Below are 18,950 nucleotides of genomic sequence, written 5' to 3' on the forward strand. Positions count from 1 at the left end.
CTTCATTATATGACATTGGACTGCCTAGTCCACTGCCTTCCACTCTATTCGCAACCTAACCTCTACTTAACCTGCCAAACTATATAGTAAACAATGGTTTGGATCATGATTCAATTACTAGAGGTTTGTTCTTCAATGACGGCAGAGCTTTGACACTCCCAAAATGAAAAATCTGGACGGGTTGCTTTTACGAAGTAAGGAAAACGGATAATAATTCAATCCCCTTTAGCGAAAATTGTAGTAGAAAAGTACCTTTAGTAGTATATTAGTAGTGATAATAAATTTGTAAATGCCAACAGGTTTTGGAGGAAATAATTCATTTTCTACTAAATATTTCGTGAATTGATAAAGAGCTATGTTGGTTTAGAATTTTATTCAAAAATACACTATATCAAAATTTGTTTCCTCCCTATATGAGCATAAGTTCAATGCATTTTGACATAAGAGGGAGTTAATGAAAAGCATTTTGAGGCGTTCTTCAAACTAATTCTAATATAGGGCTTTTTTGTGACAAATCATGAAATGGGAAGTTTTTGAAAAATATTTTGAGATAGGACGATATTGAAAACACAGCCGACATGGTCTGACAAAAAATTAAAAGAAAATGTCTTATTGTTTTAGAACTTTATATTCCGGTCTTGACTTTGACAGAAGAGTTCAGTTTTTTTGCGGTCCTGCTACACAGGGAGTATTTACCTTTTTATTCTGAAATTTCGGAAAGCTGCTTTACTTTAAGTATTCATGGAAGTGTTCCGGATAAAACGGTAATTTAGATTATTCGGAACACGTTCGTTTGATATTACCTCACGAGGTCCGAATATACATAATATTCAAAATATAAACCGATTCCCCAAATTCTTAAATGGAGACGAATGTTCCTAACATACGGAATGAATAAGCTAACATGCTCAAAGTACCTGTATTTCGTTATGGTATCTCTATTATTTACTAATGACATTTTTACGTGAATCAATTTACTAGTCGGGTTTTTGACGTTGAACGATGAATTTTGAAGTGGTTTAGGTTCCGTATGTTCATAGGTTTACGAAAGTGCACGATTCCTTGGTGTCCGTACTTTTCATAAAACCTATGTTCAGCCACACTAATAGATCATGGCATAGTTAATAAATTCATCATAAAATTTAAATAAATGTTCTAAGGAATTATGCAGTTTAGTACTTATAGGGTATTTGTAAACTGATTGCTTCCTATTTCTACTACTAATATTTTTCGAAAAATTGCAAAGAAACAGCACATTTAACCGATGTCAATTCGATTTGGGAGCAAAATGGCTGCAATTGTCAAAAAATGTGTCTGTCGAGCAAACCTCTTGTGATTGAATCATGGGTTTGGATGATGTCGATGTACTACCTGATATGCATTGTTTACTATATAGTTTGGCAGCTTAAATAGAGGTTATGTTGCGAATAGAGTGGAAGGCAGTGGACTAGGCAGTCGAATGTCCTATAATGAAGGAATGGTGTTCAGAGTTTTTTCAAAGTTAAACAAAAAAATAATAAAAGCTTTAATATAAATAAAACTATTGTTTTAGTAACAACAAAAACGCCTTATATATTGTATATACATAAATTCGTAATGATTATCTCACTTTAAAATTTGAGTTAAATAATCTAGTTTTTTTTTTGAAACTGAGTCGAGAACTGTGCGTGTGAATGTGCGAATTTTCACCGATCAGCTGTTAGTTGCGCTATTTGGTAAAATTTACAATGCTGATATGATTTCACCATGTCTTGCAGCTGCCCTTTTTGTTTTTTTCTCACACACTTGCTTCTTTTCCTCCATGGCAGAACTATACAAGGTGGTAGAACGGTGACAGCTGATTTGTACTTTTTTAATATCATTTGATACATCAACTTCCAGCGCAGTATGATTTTGAAATTAGTCCACCGATTTACAAAAACAAAGTACTTTGAACCTTTATTTGTCTTTTTAGGTATGTCACCGTGCTGCCACCTTGTATGATTCCGCCATGTTTTCCAAAAAAAAGCCCCACCGAATGCATTCGGGAATAACCAGGTGAAGCCGTCAATTGTCTCGCTTTAAATTCTTCTTTGTTCTGTCATTCGGCTATCTGAAAAATTTTCACCAATGTTGTCCCCGAAAGTGTTGTTTCTTATGCATTTTTCAGGAGTAAAATATGGTAGTTTTAGTACTTTTTTTCATCTAAACCAGAGTAGGTGAATATCGATGGACCTTTTACTTTCGACTCTCAATGTCAAATCAACAGAGCAGATGAACATATCAATGAATTTTAAGGGATGGAAACACATTTATGGTCGGTGGGCAGGCGGGATGGCCTAGAAGGTTTAATGTGGTTGTTGTTGTTGTAGCAGTGCTTCGCCCCACCTAACAGCCGCGACCGATCACAGATTGTCATCAATATCCTATAACGGGAGTCCAAGGAAACTTGCTGTTTCAACAGGGGTGGACCATAAGGAAAGGGGTGTTAGAGGCGTTGGTTCCACATTACAATTAAAGAGATGGTTGGTGTCATGTGGGGACACATTGCAAGCGGGGCATACATTTTGTATGTCGAGGTTGATTCTGGATAGGTAAGAGTTTAACCTGTTACAGTATCCAGAACGAAGTTGAGCCAGAGTGACTCGCGTTTCCCTGAGGAGTATGCGTTCCTCTTCCGCGAGTTTTGGATACTTTTCTTTGAGTACTGGATTCACCGGGCAATTCCCGGCATAAAGGTCCGACGCCTGTTTGTGGAGTTCACCAAGGACCTGCTTGTGTTTTTTCGCTTCATACGGCTGGGTTCTCAGGTGCCGTATTTCCTCAAAATGCTTACGGAGATAACTCCTGTTGTGGCGGATTACTTCGCTTGTGCGGTGCGGGTGGACTTCTCCGGCTTAGCGGGAGTGGACTGTATGCGGTGGTTTTGTTACTCACAAATTGCAGGTAGCCAAAGGAAACTCAATAGCTTTTGTTCACTTCACTTTAATTAAGTTAACTTTAGTGGGTTGTACATAAATACAAGTTTTAATGCAATGTACTATTAAAAAAAAGGCAAGTAAAGTAAATCACGGGCGGTCGTGTCAGCGGCAAGATATATAAATTCAAATAATAAAAGAACAAAGTAAGTAAACGTCAAAATGCAAAGTAGTGAGAAAAAAACCCCACCTTATCGACGTATATGATACACTACCATATCGGCACCTAGTTACCCCATTAACATTACGAAGAGATTCAAGACAACTTTAAGATCCAACAACTCCTTAAGCCCCTAGGCGGTGCTGGCTCATTAATCAGATGTCTTTTGGGATGCCCAGGTTTCTGGGTATTTAACAGGAACTGTTTGGTCAGCATCTCGTTTCTCTCCCTGATGGGGAGTATTCTCGCCTCATTATACAGATGGTGTTCTGGGGACATAAGAAGACAGCCCGTGGCAATTCTGAGAGCAGTATTTTGGCAGGCCTGTAGCTTCTTCCAGTGGGTAATTTTTAGGCTTGGCGACCATATGGGTGACGCGTAGCACGTAATCGGCTGGCTAATTGCTTTGTATGTAGTCATGAGCGTTTCTTTATCTTTTCCCCAGGTACTGCCAGCAAGGGATTTGAGGATTTTGTTACGGCTCTGAATTCTCGGAACAATTGCGGTTGCGTGCTCACCAAAATGTAGATCCTGATCAAACGTCACACCCAAGATTTTGGGGTGTAAGACAGTCGGTAGCGTAGTGCCATCGACGTGGATGTTCAAAATGGTCGACATTTGTGACGTCCATGTTGTGAATAAGGTCGCGGAAGATTTAGTCGGTGATAATGCCAGGTTTCGCGAGGCGAAAAAACTGGAGAGATCCGGGAGGTAGCCGTTTATTTTATTACATAGCTCATCGATCTGTGGGCCTGTGGCCATTACTGTGCAGTCATCGGCGTAGCAAACGATTGTGATTCCTTCCGGTGGTGAAGGTAGCTTAGATATGTAGAAATTAAACAAAAGTGGGGATAGGACACCACCCTGTGGCACCCCTTGTTTAATTCTCCTTGGTTTTGATGTTTCGTTTCTAAATTGCACCGATGCCTGCCGACCACCCAGATAATTTGCGGTCCACCTTTTAAGACATGGCGGAAGGGTAGACCCTTCCAGGTCTTGCAGTAACGAGCCATGGTTGACCGTATCAAAGGCTTTTGATAGGTCTAGCGCTACGAGTACTGTTCTACGGTGGGGGTTTTGATTTAAACCGCAATTTATCTGGGTGCCAATGGCATTTAGCGCGGAGGTAGTGCTATGCTTGGAAATAAGGGAGCAAAATGGCTTCGAACGTCTTTGCCACTGGCGATAGGAGAGGTATCGGACGATACGACTCTCCTATGTTAGCTGGTTTACCAGGCTTTAGTAGCGGGACCACCTTGGCCATTTTCCATTTCTCGGGTATGACAAAGGTGGTAAGAGACAGGTTGAAGACCTGCGCTAAATATTTGAAACCCTCTTTCCCTAGGCTTTTAAGCATCGGCATGGCTATGCCCTCTGGGCCCACTGCTTTGGATGGTTTAGCGCGACCAATGGCGTCCTCAACCTCTTTAGCGGTGATGGTGATTGGTGACGCGCTGAATTTGTGTTTATGTGCGTGTCTGTTGGCCCTCCGTCTATCTTTGTCGACCGTAGAATGCATTATATATTGTCGGCAGAAAGCGCTCGCGCATTTTTTCGCATCCGACAGCACTTTGTCGCCAAAGGCGATGGAAGCTTTGTCTTTGTGCTTAGTGGGATTCGATAGGGACTTTACGGTGGACCAAAGTTTACCCACACCGGTAGAGAGGTTACAACCTCTTGGGTGCTCCTCCCATTTCGCCCGCTTGGGTTCATCCACAAGCAATCTGATGCGTTGGTTTATATCCCTTATTTGGGGGTAGCCTGGATCAAGCTGCCTTATAAGGTCACGTTCTCTCGCTAAGTTTGCGGCCTCCGCCGGGAAGTGGGGCCGGATTTCGGGAATTCTCTCGGCGGGAATGAAACGTGCCGAGGCTGATTCAATGACCTTGCGGAAGGCACGCTCCCCTTGGCGGGCATCAGTCGGGATAGGGAGGGCAGCAAAGAGGTTGTCTGTAAAAGATTTATATTCTTCCCACTTTCCTTTTTTAAAGTTTATGAAAGTGCGTTTTTCGGTGACGATGAAGTCGGCGGTACGCTCCAGCGAAATAAGTATAGGCAGGTGGTCGGATGCCAATGTTACCATCGGCTGCCAGTTGACGCAGTTTACGAGTTCTGCGCTCACGATTGAGATATCTGGCGAACTGTGACAGCTTCCTACCATACGTGTGGGGGCGTCTCCGTTTATTGTGCAGAACGTCGTTTCTTCTATTTGATCCGCCAACATCTCACCCCTACTGTCCGCCCGCAAGTTTGAATGCCATAGATCGTGATGGGCATTGAAATCGCCTAAGATAATGCGATTGTTGCCAGTGAGTAAGGCTCTGATATTAGGGCGGTATCCACTGGGGCAACAGGTGGCAGGGGATGTGGATGTTGATGATTTCTAGGTTTGCATCGCCTGACCGGACATATATGCCTTGACGTTCTAAGATATTGTCCCTGCGGTCGATGCCAGGATCAAATATATAATATTGCACAGAGTGGTGTATTATAAACGCGAGGCCGCCTCTATTTCCGCTCTCGCGATCTTTTCTGTGGACATTATACCCAGAGCAGGTCTGCAATGCAGATCGTGCTGTGAGTTTAGTCTCTTGAATCGCAGCAATGCGGATGTTGTGCCGCTTAATGAAATCGACTATCTCCGTAATCTTCCCAGTTAGTCCATTACAGTTTAACTGCAGAATTCTGAAGTGCATGGGGGGAGACGTCTCCACTCTTGACGGGTGACTACGCCTGGGTTGAGGAAGGCCAGGACGCAATTGCTGTTGTGGCCCTGGGACTGGGCGTCCTTGGGCAAGCATTGGGGTACCCGCGCGCAGGCGTAGACTACGGGACGCCCTTGGGCGTGAACAGCAAGGAGCCACGAAAGATTTATAAAAGTTACGTGGACGTCGGGTTTTGGGATCAAGCCCAGAACAACCTGTCCGATGCAACCATCCCTTACACGAGACACACTGAACAGAGTATGACCGTCCTAAAAAGATTCTTTTCCGGCAGATGCAGCAAAACCATTTCTCAGGACCGGTGTCAGGAGACGGACCCGGATTGGATTCGATACCTTCCCGGAGCAAGAGAATATGGAGCAGTCCTGCTGCAAGGAGCTGCTGGGAGAATGACAATTTGTGGGAGGGACGCAACAAATTAAATGGGGTTACACTGAGATGACAGTCCTTGGTCGAGAAAAATCCCGAGTCGCTCCGGTACATAGAACCGACTGCCTTGGGAAGCGGTTTAATGTGGTCATATTTATCGTTCCCGAGATGGTCGAGCTAGTACCTTATTGGTGCTTTGTTACCGGAACGAAAGGACCATCAACATCGATAACACTCCCCAAAACCTTCGGGGAGTGTCTTTATCGTTTATGCAACAACAACAATAACATCTTCTGGTTTTAGGTCGACTGCCGCTGGGCTAGTATATACCCTGACATATTTTGGTAAATAATAATTTCGTAACATAAGTAATACATCATGAATTGAACTGTCCAGTCATTTTAGGGCATCTTCTGATTAAGTTTGTTATTTTTATTTGGAAGAGCATATGTTTTACTGCCAACTCTCAACGACAAATCAACAAAGCAGATGAACGTGTCAATGAATTTTAAGGGATGGAAGCACATTTAAAAGTATTACGATCACTTCCAAGTGTGACTGTAAAACTTATGTCCGGTTTTTTCGATAAAAGCTTCAACTGCAGTTTAAGTTGAGGTCAGTTTACTTAGACGCATTGTAGAATTTTACTACTCATCGCAGTTTAAGTTTTTAATTTTATTCGATGCTTAAAGTAATATAAGTTCGCACTGGTCCTGTGTATCCATTTTGTATTGGTATTAGGTTGCACTGATATGCTGAAAAAATAGCTGGAATGGCTTTCGTAGCAAGGCATTTGTTTTTCTACTCCTACTTTTCCAAAGCGGGTAAACATTTTACACTCTTCTGACCGTTGAAAATACAAGCCTACCGTTTTAGATAGCGTACATCTTCTATCTCGTTTTATTTACTTCACCTGGTGATTCCACCATGCCCGAATGTATCATTTGTCTTTTTCTTTTACATTTCCAAAAGCGGCGTCTGTTCTTCTTCATTTATTAAAAGAGCTGAAACGGCATCACTCGTGAAAATTTACATTCTAAAAATTGGTGTATATTATATAAAAAAAATACAATTCATTAAAAAAAATTTACAAGTGCGTAAAATTAAATTGTTTTAAAGAAGTAATATACATTTAAGGTGAGTGACCATTTTACAACCAGTGGTATATCTATGCAAGGCAGTATGCGCTTTTTGGGAGTATTAAAAGTCGGACGGTGGCATTTTCCGTCTGCAATCAAAAACAAAATGTACAGTAACGTCGACGTCGGCTTCAAGTTGCGCGCCTAAAATCGGTGCAGTGGGCAAAAAAGTTGTAAATTCCACTTATCGGCCAAAATTAGAATTTTGGATTGTAAATTTATATGGGGATATGTGCGAAAATGTGTAGCTATGTTTTTTTTTTTTACAGATTTCAATAGCTGCTTTATAATAACAACAACCAAATCAGGAAAACTGCATGAGAAATGGAAGGTCGTCGTACGAGCGGGCGTCGCAAACGCAATGAAGAACCAACGCCGATAGCACTAACTGAAAAAGTCAGCACAACAAGTACGCATATCAATGTGCCAAATAAACGAGGTGCGTCCAATACAAAAGTATCACCATCAAGACGCGCTTCGCCTGGTCGCACACGGCGTTCTTCAAGATCGCGGACGTCTACTATAGCATCAGCGCCATCTACAACAACAATTTTGATAAGATCTTCACCAGTTTCAAAACCTTCACCTATTAAGGAGACACAAGAGGTAAGTAAACTATAACATAAATATGCAAAACAAATAATATATAATGTTTTTTCTAAAATTAGACACCTTCACCTAAATCCCTAGCCTCTAAAACACGCATACCGACAGCAGTTGGTTCAAACGTTAACACAACAGGTAGAAGCTCACCACGCTTCACAACAAAATCTACTTCATCCTTGCATAGCACTTTCAGTAGTAGTAGTACGCAAAAAACCATTGAAATACGTTCGACAGTTTCTGCATTAGACACTGAATTCAAAAAGTTGTCGGATTACATACGTCGCTCGGTATCGAAAACCATTGGGGGCGTTGCTGGTGGAAAACGTGAAGGTACCCATACACCAACAACAAACACAGAAAATGAGAGTCGTTACAGCCGTTCAGTGTCACGTTCCATCTTTGATGATGGGGCCTCCTCAAAAGCAGAATTCTCAGATAACGAGACAACAACCGAACGTACGGGTGAAGATGATGAAGAAGCTATCGAATATTACAAAAGCTTCAATATAAGTGCACAGCATTCATATTCAACCTCTGCTCTCGGCCAAAATTGTCGGCAGCTGGAGATACCAAAAGAGTTTGGAGGTTGGTTTGGAGCTACACTTCTAATGCTATTTGTGCCCTGTATCGTTTTCTACCTACAATGGTGTTGTCAAAAAGATGCGTGCGAACTTCAGTTCCCTACTTTTGACATAGAAAAATTGAAATCGAGCACTTATTGGAAGTCGATTTTCAATAATGAAGCTATTGCAGCATTTATTGCCTTTCAATTAGGAGTATTTGTACTCTCAGCACTTTTATTTGGACGCTATGTTAGTTTGCCAGCAGAACGTATCGGTGGTAGCGCAAGTAGCCGTCAATATAGCGCAGTATATAAATTCAATGCATTGCCAATTGCAATTTTAGTTACTTTGGCAGCTGCTGTTGCCGAATATCAAAATTATCCTGTAGCTGATTTTATACTAAAGCATCAACAACGATTTTGTGTCTTTGGGTTTATAAATGCCTTTATTTTAGCTTTATGGACTTACATACGCACGGATATGTTGAAAGGCAAAGCGAATCAGGCACAATTGAATATCTATGGTAAAACTGGATCTTTTTTAGTGGATTATGCACAAGGAAAGCAACTGAATCCAAAATGGTTAAATTTCGTAGAATTCAAATTAGTATTTTACCGAATAGCATTATTAGTGACGCTAGTTTACATCGAAGCTTATTTGTATAAGCAGCTCCTGCTACCTGGCATATTGTCAGCGAGTGAGCAAGGAGGTGTTTGGAACACGTTATCGTATTATTATCGCAATGTACAATATGATAGTCCAACATTACTAGCGTCGGTTATGCTACTAATTTATATATTAGATGCGATCATTTTCGAACATCATTTGGCATCTTCATTTGAGCTACAAGGTGAAGGTTTTGGCGCATTACTGCTATTACGTTATGCAGCTACACCATATTTACTGATATCGGTAGTACATTATTTCTACCGACAACAACAGCTTAGACGTCAAATACAAACGAGTACAACAATTAAATGCTGTTTTGCTATATATTTACCGCTAGTGTTACTAATAGCTGGTTTGCTACTTAAACGTATAAGTAGCGCCATTAAATACAAATACCGCGTAAATCCATCAAATGCATATTTTTATGGTATCGAAACTATACATACCTTCCAAGGACGACGTCTATTGCTCGGTTCATTTTGGGGACGTATACGTCAACCTAATTATGCTGGCGATTTGCTTGCACTTTGCGCACTTGTGTTACCCCTCTTCATACGCTTCGCCTGGCCACCATTAATTGGTATTTTGCTACTGTGCGTAGTATTGTTACATCGCACGCAACGCGTGCAAGCGCGTAATATGTCTCGTTATCATTCATCTTGGGGACGCTATTGTAACAAAGTACGGTACCACATTTTACCCAAAGTCTATTGAGATTACAAAATTAGAACGGTGGTATGCAGTGCAATGCAATGTAATTGCAACTACAACGACCAAGATATAATGTATCTTACATATGTCTTAAAATTATTTATAGTTTTTAGAAATCATTTTAGTGCAAAATTTCGTATGTGTATGTTTATGTAATATTTTATTTAGAAATTCTTTATGAGCTCTTCATATAAACGTGTAAAAGTTGAATATTTACACAGCTGAGTAAACATTTTATAAATGTGGGCAGACACAATTAAATTGCTCTCGTAAATTATTTAGACAGCACTAATTACAACAAAATATGTTGTTTTTATTTAACCTATATATTTTTAAATGTTTATTTTGTATGTATATGTACATACTTAAAATTAAAGCTAAGGATGTGGTACCCTAAAAATATATATTTACATATATGAGAGATTCATTTTTTTATATCGTCAACAGAAAAGATTTTACAAATGAATATATATGTACATACTTGCAATAAATTTAATAAATACATTCATAGATTTATATATACATACAATTTGTAAAAGCTTGGAGTTGAATATCAAATACGTGTAAAGAGAAAATGGAATGTGTTGGTACTGACCATGACGTTCAAATGGAGAATAAAGACGGGGTCGAACAAGGTATACAGGTATGTGCTTAAATTCACGAAATTGCGCGATGGTTAAATTTGCCGAATACAATAATTGAATTCGAGTGAAAGTGAAATTCACCACATGCCTGATAATGTGAAATATATATTGTCAAAAAGGTGACCACTGTGTTTATTACATACTTTAAAATCTATCATACTATGCAGGAACAAACACATTCAGTTTTCTTTCCACACACTTTTTGAATTATAGTCTCGAATCATAATTTATTTTAAGTAGTCTTATATCATATCCATATTTTGAAAGACATCGATTTGTGTTTATATGGATTAATTGACCTTTATTAACATTGACATTTATGCTATTGTCATACAAGTTTACATAAGAGTTAATGAGTGCTAAATTTCACATAAAACGTAATAATATAAATACATATAATAAAATCAATCAAGACTTTTACCCAAAGACAATTAATTTCAGTTTATCTTAATCATATTGTAGCGAATTTTGGGAAATTCCGCTTATTCCAAACATTCTGCTAACGTTCGAATCGCTAAAATAAATAACTCCAATATTCAATAATGCAAAATGGTCTTTATTAGACTACTTTTAGAGTACTTCACAATAACACTTATACTTCACAACCGCTAGCGTGCTTAAATCAAACTGTTTACTGATTACTCAGCTTGCGCTGCTTTTATACTCTCCGTTGATTCATTCTACTAAAGTCTAGACGTTTCGCCTTCTAGAACTGCTCTATCTCCTGCTTGATTATTGAGCTACATATATGCGTGTGTATGTGTGAGCGACTAACTTCGGCTGATGACTACATGTGTTTTGCTTCCCAAGGCAGTCGGTTCTATGTACCGGAACGAATCGGAATTTTTCCCGACCAAGGACTGCCATTTAATTGGTTGCGTCCCTCCCACAAATTGTCATCCTCCCAGCAGCTCCAGCGGGTCTGCTCCATATTCTCTTGCTCCGGGAAGGTATCGAATCCAATCCGGGTCCGTCTCCTGACCACGGTCCTGAGAAATGGTTTTGCTGCATCTGCCGGAAAAGAATCTTTTTAGGACGGTCATACTCTGTTCAGTGTGTCTCGTGTAAGGGATGGTTGCATCGGACAGGTTGTTCTGGGCTTGATCCCAAAACCCGACGTCCACGTAACTTTTATAAATCTTTTGTGGCTCCTTGCTGTTCACGTCCAAGGGCGTCCCGTAGTCTACGCCTTAGCGCGTTGCGTCTTGGCCTTCTTCTACCCAGTCGTAGTCACCCGTCACTTACTCCCAGAGTGGCGACGTCTCCCCCTATGCACTTCAGAATTCTGCAGTTGAACTGTAATGGACTAACTGGGAAGATCACGGAGATAGTCGATTTCATGAAGCTGCACAACATCCGCATTGCTGCGATTCAAGAGACTAAATTCACAGCAAGATCTGCACTGCAAACCTGTTCTGGGTATAATCTCCACGGAAAAGATCGCATGAGCGGAAATGGAGGCGGCCTCGCGTTTATCATACACCACTCTGTGCAATATCATATATTTGATCCTGGCATCGACCGCAGGGACAAGGTCTTAGAACGTCAAGGCCTATCTGTCCGGTCAGGCGATGCAAACCTAGAAATCATCAACATCTACATCCCTTCTGCCTTCTGTTGCCCCAGTGGATACCGCCCTAATATCAGAGCCTTACTCACTGGCAACAATCGCATTATCTTAGGCAACTTTAATGCCCATGACGATCTATGGCATTCAAACTTGCGGGCGGACAGTAGGGGTGAGATGTTGGCGGATCAAATAGAAGAAACGACGTTCTGCACAATAAACGGAGACGCCCCCACACGTATGGTAGGAAGCTGTCACAGTTCGTCGGATATCTCAATCGTGAGCACAGAACTCGTAAACTGCGTCAACTGGCAGCCGATGGTAACATTGGCATCCGACTATCTGCCCCTATACTTATTTCGTTCGAGCGTACCGCCGACTTCATCGTTACAGAAAAATGCACTTTCATAAACTCTAAAAAAGGAAAGTGGGAGGAATACAAATCTTTTACAGACAACCTCTTTGCTGCCCTCCCTATCCCGACTGATGCCCGCCAAGGGGAGCGTGCTTTCCGCAAGGTCATTGAATCCGCCTCGGCACGTTTCATTCCCGCCGGGAGAATTCCCGAAATTCGGCCCGCTTCCCGGCGGAGGCCGCAAATTTAGCGAGAGAACGTGACCTTATAAGACAGCTCGACCCAGGCGACCCCCAAATAAGGGATATAAACCAACGCATCAGATTGCTTGTAGATGAACACAAGCGGGCGAAATGGGAGGAGCACCTAAGCGGTTGTAACCTCTCTGCCGCTGTAGGTAAACTTTGGTCCACCGTAAAGTCCCTATCGAATCCGTCTGTGCACAATGACAAAGTTTCCATCGCCTTTGGCGATAAAGTGCTGTCGGATGCGAAAAAATGCGCGAGCGCTTCTGCCGACAATATATAATGCATTCTACGGTCGACAAAGATAGACGGAGGGCCAACAGACACGCACATAAACACGAATTCAGCGCGTCACCAATTAACATCACCGCCAAAGAGGTTGAGGATGACATCGGTCATGCTCAACCATCCAACGCAGTGGGCCCAGACGGCATAGCCATGCCGATGCTTAAAAGCCTAGGGGAAGAGGGTTTCAAATACTTAGCACATGTCTTCAACCTGTCTCTTTCCACCTTTGTCATACCCGAAAAATGGAAAATGGCCAAGGTGATCCCGCTACTAAAGCCTGGGAAACCAACTAACATAGGAGAGTCGTATCGTCCGATATCTCTCCTATCGCCAGTAGCAAAGACGCTTGAAGCCATTTTGCTCCCCTACTTCCAAACAAATTTGCAGCTAGCCTGTCATCAGCATGGCTTCAGAAAACTCCATAGCACCACCACCGCGCTAAATGCCATCAGCACCCAGATAAATTGCGGTTTAAACCAAAACCCCCACCATAGTACTCGTAGCGCTAGACCTATCAAAAGCGTTTGATACGGGCAACCATGGCACGTAACTGCAAGACCTGGAAGGGTCTACCCTTCCCCCATGTCTTAAAAGGTGGACCGCATATTATCTGGGTGGGAGGCAGGCATCGGTGCAATTTAGAAACGAAACATCAAAACCAAGAAGAATTAAATAAAGGGTGCCACAGGGTGCTGTCCTATCCCCACTTTTGTTTAATTTCTACATATCTAAGCTACCTTCACCACCAGAAGGAGTCACACTCGTTTCATACGCCGATGACTGCACAATAATGGCCACAGGCCCAGGCCCACAGATCGATGAGCTCTGCAACAGAATAAACGGCTACCTCCCTGATCTCTCCAGTTTTTTCGCCGCGCGAAACCTGGCATTATCACCGAAAAAATCTTCCGCGACCTTATTTACAACATGGACGTCCCAAATGTCGACCATTTTGAACATCCACGTCGATGGCACTACGCTACCGACTGTCCTACATCCCAAAATCTTGGGTGTGACGTTTGATCAGGATCTACATTTTGGTGAGCACGCAGCCACAATTGTTCCGAAAATCCAGAGCCGTAATAATATCCTCAAATCCCTTGCTGGCAGTACCTGGGGAAAAGATAAAGAAACGCTCATTACTACATACAAAGCAAGTGGCAAGCCGTTTACGTGCTACGCGTCACCCATATGGTCGCCAAGCCTAAAAATTACCCACTGGAAGAAGCTACAGGCCTGCCAAAATACTGCTCTCAGAATCGGCACAGGCTATTTTCTTATGTCCCCAGAACACCATCTACATAATGAGGCGAGAATACTCCCCATCAGGGAGAGAAATGAGATGCTAACCAAACAGTTCCTGTTGAATACCCAGAAACCTGGGCATCCAAACAGACATCTGATTGACGAACCAGCACCGCCTAGGGGCCTAAGGAGTCATCTCCGTAAGCATTTTGAGGAAATACGGCACCTGAGAACCCAGCCGTATGAAGCAAAAAAACACAAGCAGGTCCTTGGTGAACTCCACAAACAGGCGTCGGACCTTTATGCCGGGAATTGCTCGGTGAATCCAGTACTCAAAGAAAAGTACCCAAAGCTTGTGGAAGAGCAACGCATACTCCCCAGGGAAACGCGTGTCACTCTTGCTCAACTTCGTTCTGAATACTGTAACAGGTTAAACTCTTACCTATCCAGAATGAACCCCGACATACAAAATGTATGCTCCGCTTGCAATGTGTCCCCACATGACACCAACCATTTCTTTAATTATAATGTGGAACCAACGCCTCTAACACCCCTTTCATTATGGTCCATCCCTGTTGAAACAGCAAGTTTCCTTGGACTCCCGTCAGATGATATTGACGACAATTTGTGAATGGTCGCGGCTGTTAGGTGGGGGTGGGGCGAAGCACTGCTACAACAACAACTATATGTGTTTGTGAGTATCTCTTCGTTGCCTTGTATGTATGTGTATAAATTATGATTTATGTGTTGTTGTTGTTGTTGTAGCGATTAGTTACTCCCCGAAGGCTTTGGGGAGTGTTATCGATGTGATGGTCCTTTGTCGGATACAGATCCGATACGCTCCGGTAACACAGCACCATTAAGGTGCTAGCCCGACCATCTCGGGAACGATTTATATGGCCACATTAAACCTTCAGGCCATACCTCCCTCCCCACCCCCAAGTTCATGTACACCAGTGTGGCTCGCTAACAGGCCAGTGATGTCAACTCTACTAACAGGCCAGTGATGTCAACATTCGCCACAATATTATAAATGCGAATGTTTGGATGTTTTGATGTTTGTATGTCCAGACGTTTGCCTTTGTGACTCAATCACGCAAGAACGCCTATTAACATGCTTTTATAATTAGCTTCACCTTATTTGTAATCCCGTCAGGGTCATATAGAGACCCTTCCGGGATAATTTCTGTATAGTTTTCGGGATCAGTTCGGCATCCCGTCGGGGTAATTTAGCGACTTTATCTGGACTATGTCAGGGTCATTTCGGGACTTTTAGGGAGCATTTCTGGATGGTTTTCGGGATTCGTCCGGCATCGTGTCGGGATCATTTGGGGATCCTTCCGGTATCATTTCTGGATGAATTTGGGGATCCCGTCAGGGTAATTTATTTATTTATTTAATTTAATTTCAAAAATAGTCTAATCAATTCAATTCAATTTATTTAACACATTTGTACAAGTGAGACTATTGTCTCTTAAAGTACATCGATATTTGGATATGTGTACAATATAATAATGTGAGTATAACAATATTTATATTAATATAAAAGAAATAACAGAAATAGACAATGTAGATTCGAGAAAATAGCTAGAATAGTGTTTTTCGTATATCAAAAAATTCAGACAAAGCCAATTTAAAGCGCGATGCATTGGGCTCATTTTTAATAAAATTAGGTAATGAGTTCCATACTTTGATAGTACTGACAAAGAACGTCCTTGATGATGAGAGATATTTATGGTGTGGAACGATGAGGTTACAGGTTCTGTCAGATCTAGCAAAACATAAATTTCGGAATAGGTATTCTGGTTGTTTTTTATAAATTAATTTATTCAGGAAAATTAGATTGCGATAGTTTAGGAAGGTAGTAAGACTGCAATCAAGTATTTTAAACGAAAACTCTGATATGTGGTCAAATTTACGCTTCAAGTAGATATATCTTGCACAATTGTTCAATGCAAGTTGTAGCTTATTTCTAGACCTGCAGTCAATATCACCAAACACTAACCCTCCCAACGAAATGAAAGGAACTATTAGTGATCTGACTAACATTAATTTGACATTTGGAGGAATGAAAGCAGCTGTGTACCACAATTTCCTTAACACAAAATAAATTTTTGATAAAACGTAGTTAATATGATCAACACAGTTAAAATTGGAATTTAGTTTGAACCCTAAACTATTAACGACCGACTCATACTTAATAGTAATATCCTGTAGTATAACCGATGGCAAATTCTCTACTAGTTGCGGAGAGTGCGAAATGCAAATAGCTTTTGTTTTAGACGCATTTAGATTTAAATTATTATCACTCGACCACGAAGAGATGCTTCCGAGATCCTCGTTCATCCTACAAACCAAATCTTCAGATAAGCCAATAGGGCGAGATAGATATATTTGTGCATCAGCATATAGATGTATTGAAACACTTTTACAGCAATGAGTAATATCGTTAATGAACATACTGAACAAAACTGGTCCAAGTATAGATCCCTGAGGCACCCCCGAGCACAGGCACTTCGTCTCAGAGCAACCACTTTTAACTAATACCTTCTGCCAACGATTTGTAAGATAGTTTTCGAGCAATCTTGAAGCGCTAGAAGAGAATCCAAAGTAGTGTCGTAATTTCATTAAGAGAATGGAATGATCTACTGTGTCAAAGGCTTTCGAAAAATCTAAAAGTGACATCACAGTCAAATCACCCCTATCGTAGGCAGGGCGGATGTCTTCAATTACCTTGAGTAAAGCCGTCGCACAACTATGGCTCGCTCTATAACCAGACTGGCATTCTGAGAGAAGGTTGTTCTTATTGAGGTATTCGGTGATTTGGGCCACCACTAACTTTTCCCAGATTTTAGAAAGAGCGGGTAATATGCTTATCGGCCGAAAATACATTGGCAAAACAGCCGATGGCTTTTTAGCAATAGGAATAAATAACTTTTGCTATTTTCCAAGCATCGGGAAAAGCTGAAGTCGTTATCGAAAAGTTAATAATATGTGTTAACGTTGAAACAATGTTGATTGCAATAAGTTTTACAAACCTAAGGCTTATACCGTCGTCACCAACGGCATTGGACTTTATTGAGAATATACTTCCTATGACATCATCCTCTGTAACTCCGAAAAATTGAAATTTGTTATTATCTGGTATGTACATCACGTTTTCATTAAGTTTGAAATTTTGATTATTTATATAACTACTCGACTGTAAAAAGAAGTCATTGATGGAGTCAGGGTCCAAATCGCATTTCGAATCATTTTTACATGCAATCCCTATTGATTTGAGATTTTTCCACAAGTTCTTGGTTGGTAAATTAGTGTCAAGCTTTGTTTGAAAAAAAAGTCTTAGAATTTCTTACTGTGAGTGTAGCATGATTTCTGGCCAGACGATAACATTGCCAGTTTTCATTTGTGGGATGTTGCTTCCAAATTTTGTAAGACTTACTACGACCTTTGATAGCCAGCAGAACCTCTTTTGTGAACCACGGCTGTTTATTTGTTTGGGACTTTACCGCCTTTAGAGGTACATATTTAGTAAATAGGTAATTTAAAAGAAACATGAAATAACTGAGTTTTTGGTTAATATCTGAAAACATCCATACGCGGTTCCAATGTAAAGAATCAGCTTCGCACATTAATTCAGAGATATTGCAATTAAAATCTATATCATACGATATAAACAACATGTCATGATCCGATATTCCCGCAACTGAGAACTGGTCAAAATAAAGTACACTGGAACGGTCCGAGGTACATATCAGGTCTAGCAAGCTAAATTTGCAATTTGGTGAAAATCTAGTAGGAGATTTATTGACAACGTCTAAGCCAGCGGAATACAAATTATCCATTAATGTCATTGACCTCAAGTCATTGTTTAATAGGTCTGTGTTAAAGTCACCACAGACCAAAATATGTTCATATTTGCATATAAATTCAGACAATTTTAGGAAAAAATTGTCTAGCTTATGGAATTTACTGGGGTTGTACACACACACAACTAAACACTTCTTTAATGCATCACTAACTTCTATAATCAAGTACTCAACAGGATCATTTTCGTTGGATTTGAAGATAACCTGATGTCTCAGCGATGTTTTACAATATATGGCAACACCTCCACCTCTTGCCCCGGTTTTCCTACATTCCGTGCCAATGTGTAAGAGTGTAGTTTATAAAATTCATCCTCAATATCCTCTCTAAACCAAGTCTCAGTCACACAAAGTATGTCAATTTTTGTATTTTGCAAAATTTGGTTCATGTAATCAAGTTTCTGTAAATTAAGACTACGTGCATTTATGTGGCAAAGCTGCAAACCTGCATGACTGTTGCTTACAAGGGTTAAAATGATCTTGAGACATTCGTTGTCAGTACTCAGATAGTCATTTTCACTGATCATTAGGATTAATGCACTTAGCGCTGCGTAATGGTTGGTTTGTAGAATTGAAAGTAATAAAGAAAAGAGGAGTTTGCAAATGATAAACATACATATTTGAAAAAGTAAGAGAGAAAGACAAAAAAGTAAATGCAGTAATAAACATAAATATTAATCCCATGCTTGCGTCGTTGTAGAAATTCGTCATCATTGTTTGCCTTCGCTGACAAGAGCATTTATATCTTCTCTGCTTTTCACCAGCTTCGCCTCCGTTTTTCTCTGCACTCTCACGTATACTCTGCCTCTAATGCTAAAAGCAGAAGCTAATGAACCCTGGCGC

At 40.8% G+C, this 18,950-nt stretch overlaps 2 protein-coding genes across 3 annotated transcripts in view; one reads left to right on the forward strand and one right to left on the reverse strand.

Moving 5' to 3' along the window:
* The window catches only part of Tango11 (transport and golgi organization 11), a 114,303-nt gene that overhangs the window by 70,801 nt on the left and 24,552 nt on the right, over positions 1–18,950 (reverse strand). The window lies entirely within an intron of this gene.
* LBR (lamin B receptor) lies at positions 7,177–10,981 on the forward strand. 2 transcript variants are annotated; one of them, XM_067772439.1, is made up of 3 exons: positions 7,177–7,346; positions 7,618–7,954; positions 8,017–10,981. In XM_067772439.1, the coding sequence occupies exons 2-3, from the start codon at positions 7,673–7,675 to the stop codon at positions 9,898–9,900; spliced, it is 2,166 nt and encodes a 721-aa protein (XP_067628540.1). In that variant the 5' UTR covers positions 7,177–7,346; positions 7,618–7,672; the 3' UTR covers positions 9,901–10,981. The 2 variants fall into 2 exon arrangements, with proteins under 2 accessions (XP_067628540.1, XP_067628541.1); XM_067772440.1 differs by lacking the exon at positions 7,177–7,346 and adding an exon at positions 7,410–7,560.

Source organism: Eurosta solidaginis, chromosome 3 (assembly GCF_040869045.1).
Source record: "Eurosta solidaginis isolate ZX-2024a chromosome 3, ASM4086904v1, whole genome shotgun sequence".
Taxonomy (NCBI): domain Eukaryota; kingdom Metazoa; phylum Arthropoda; class Insecta; order Diptera; family Tephritidae; genus Eurosta; species Eurosta solidaginis.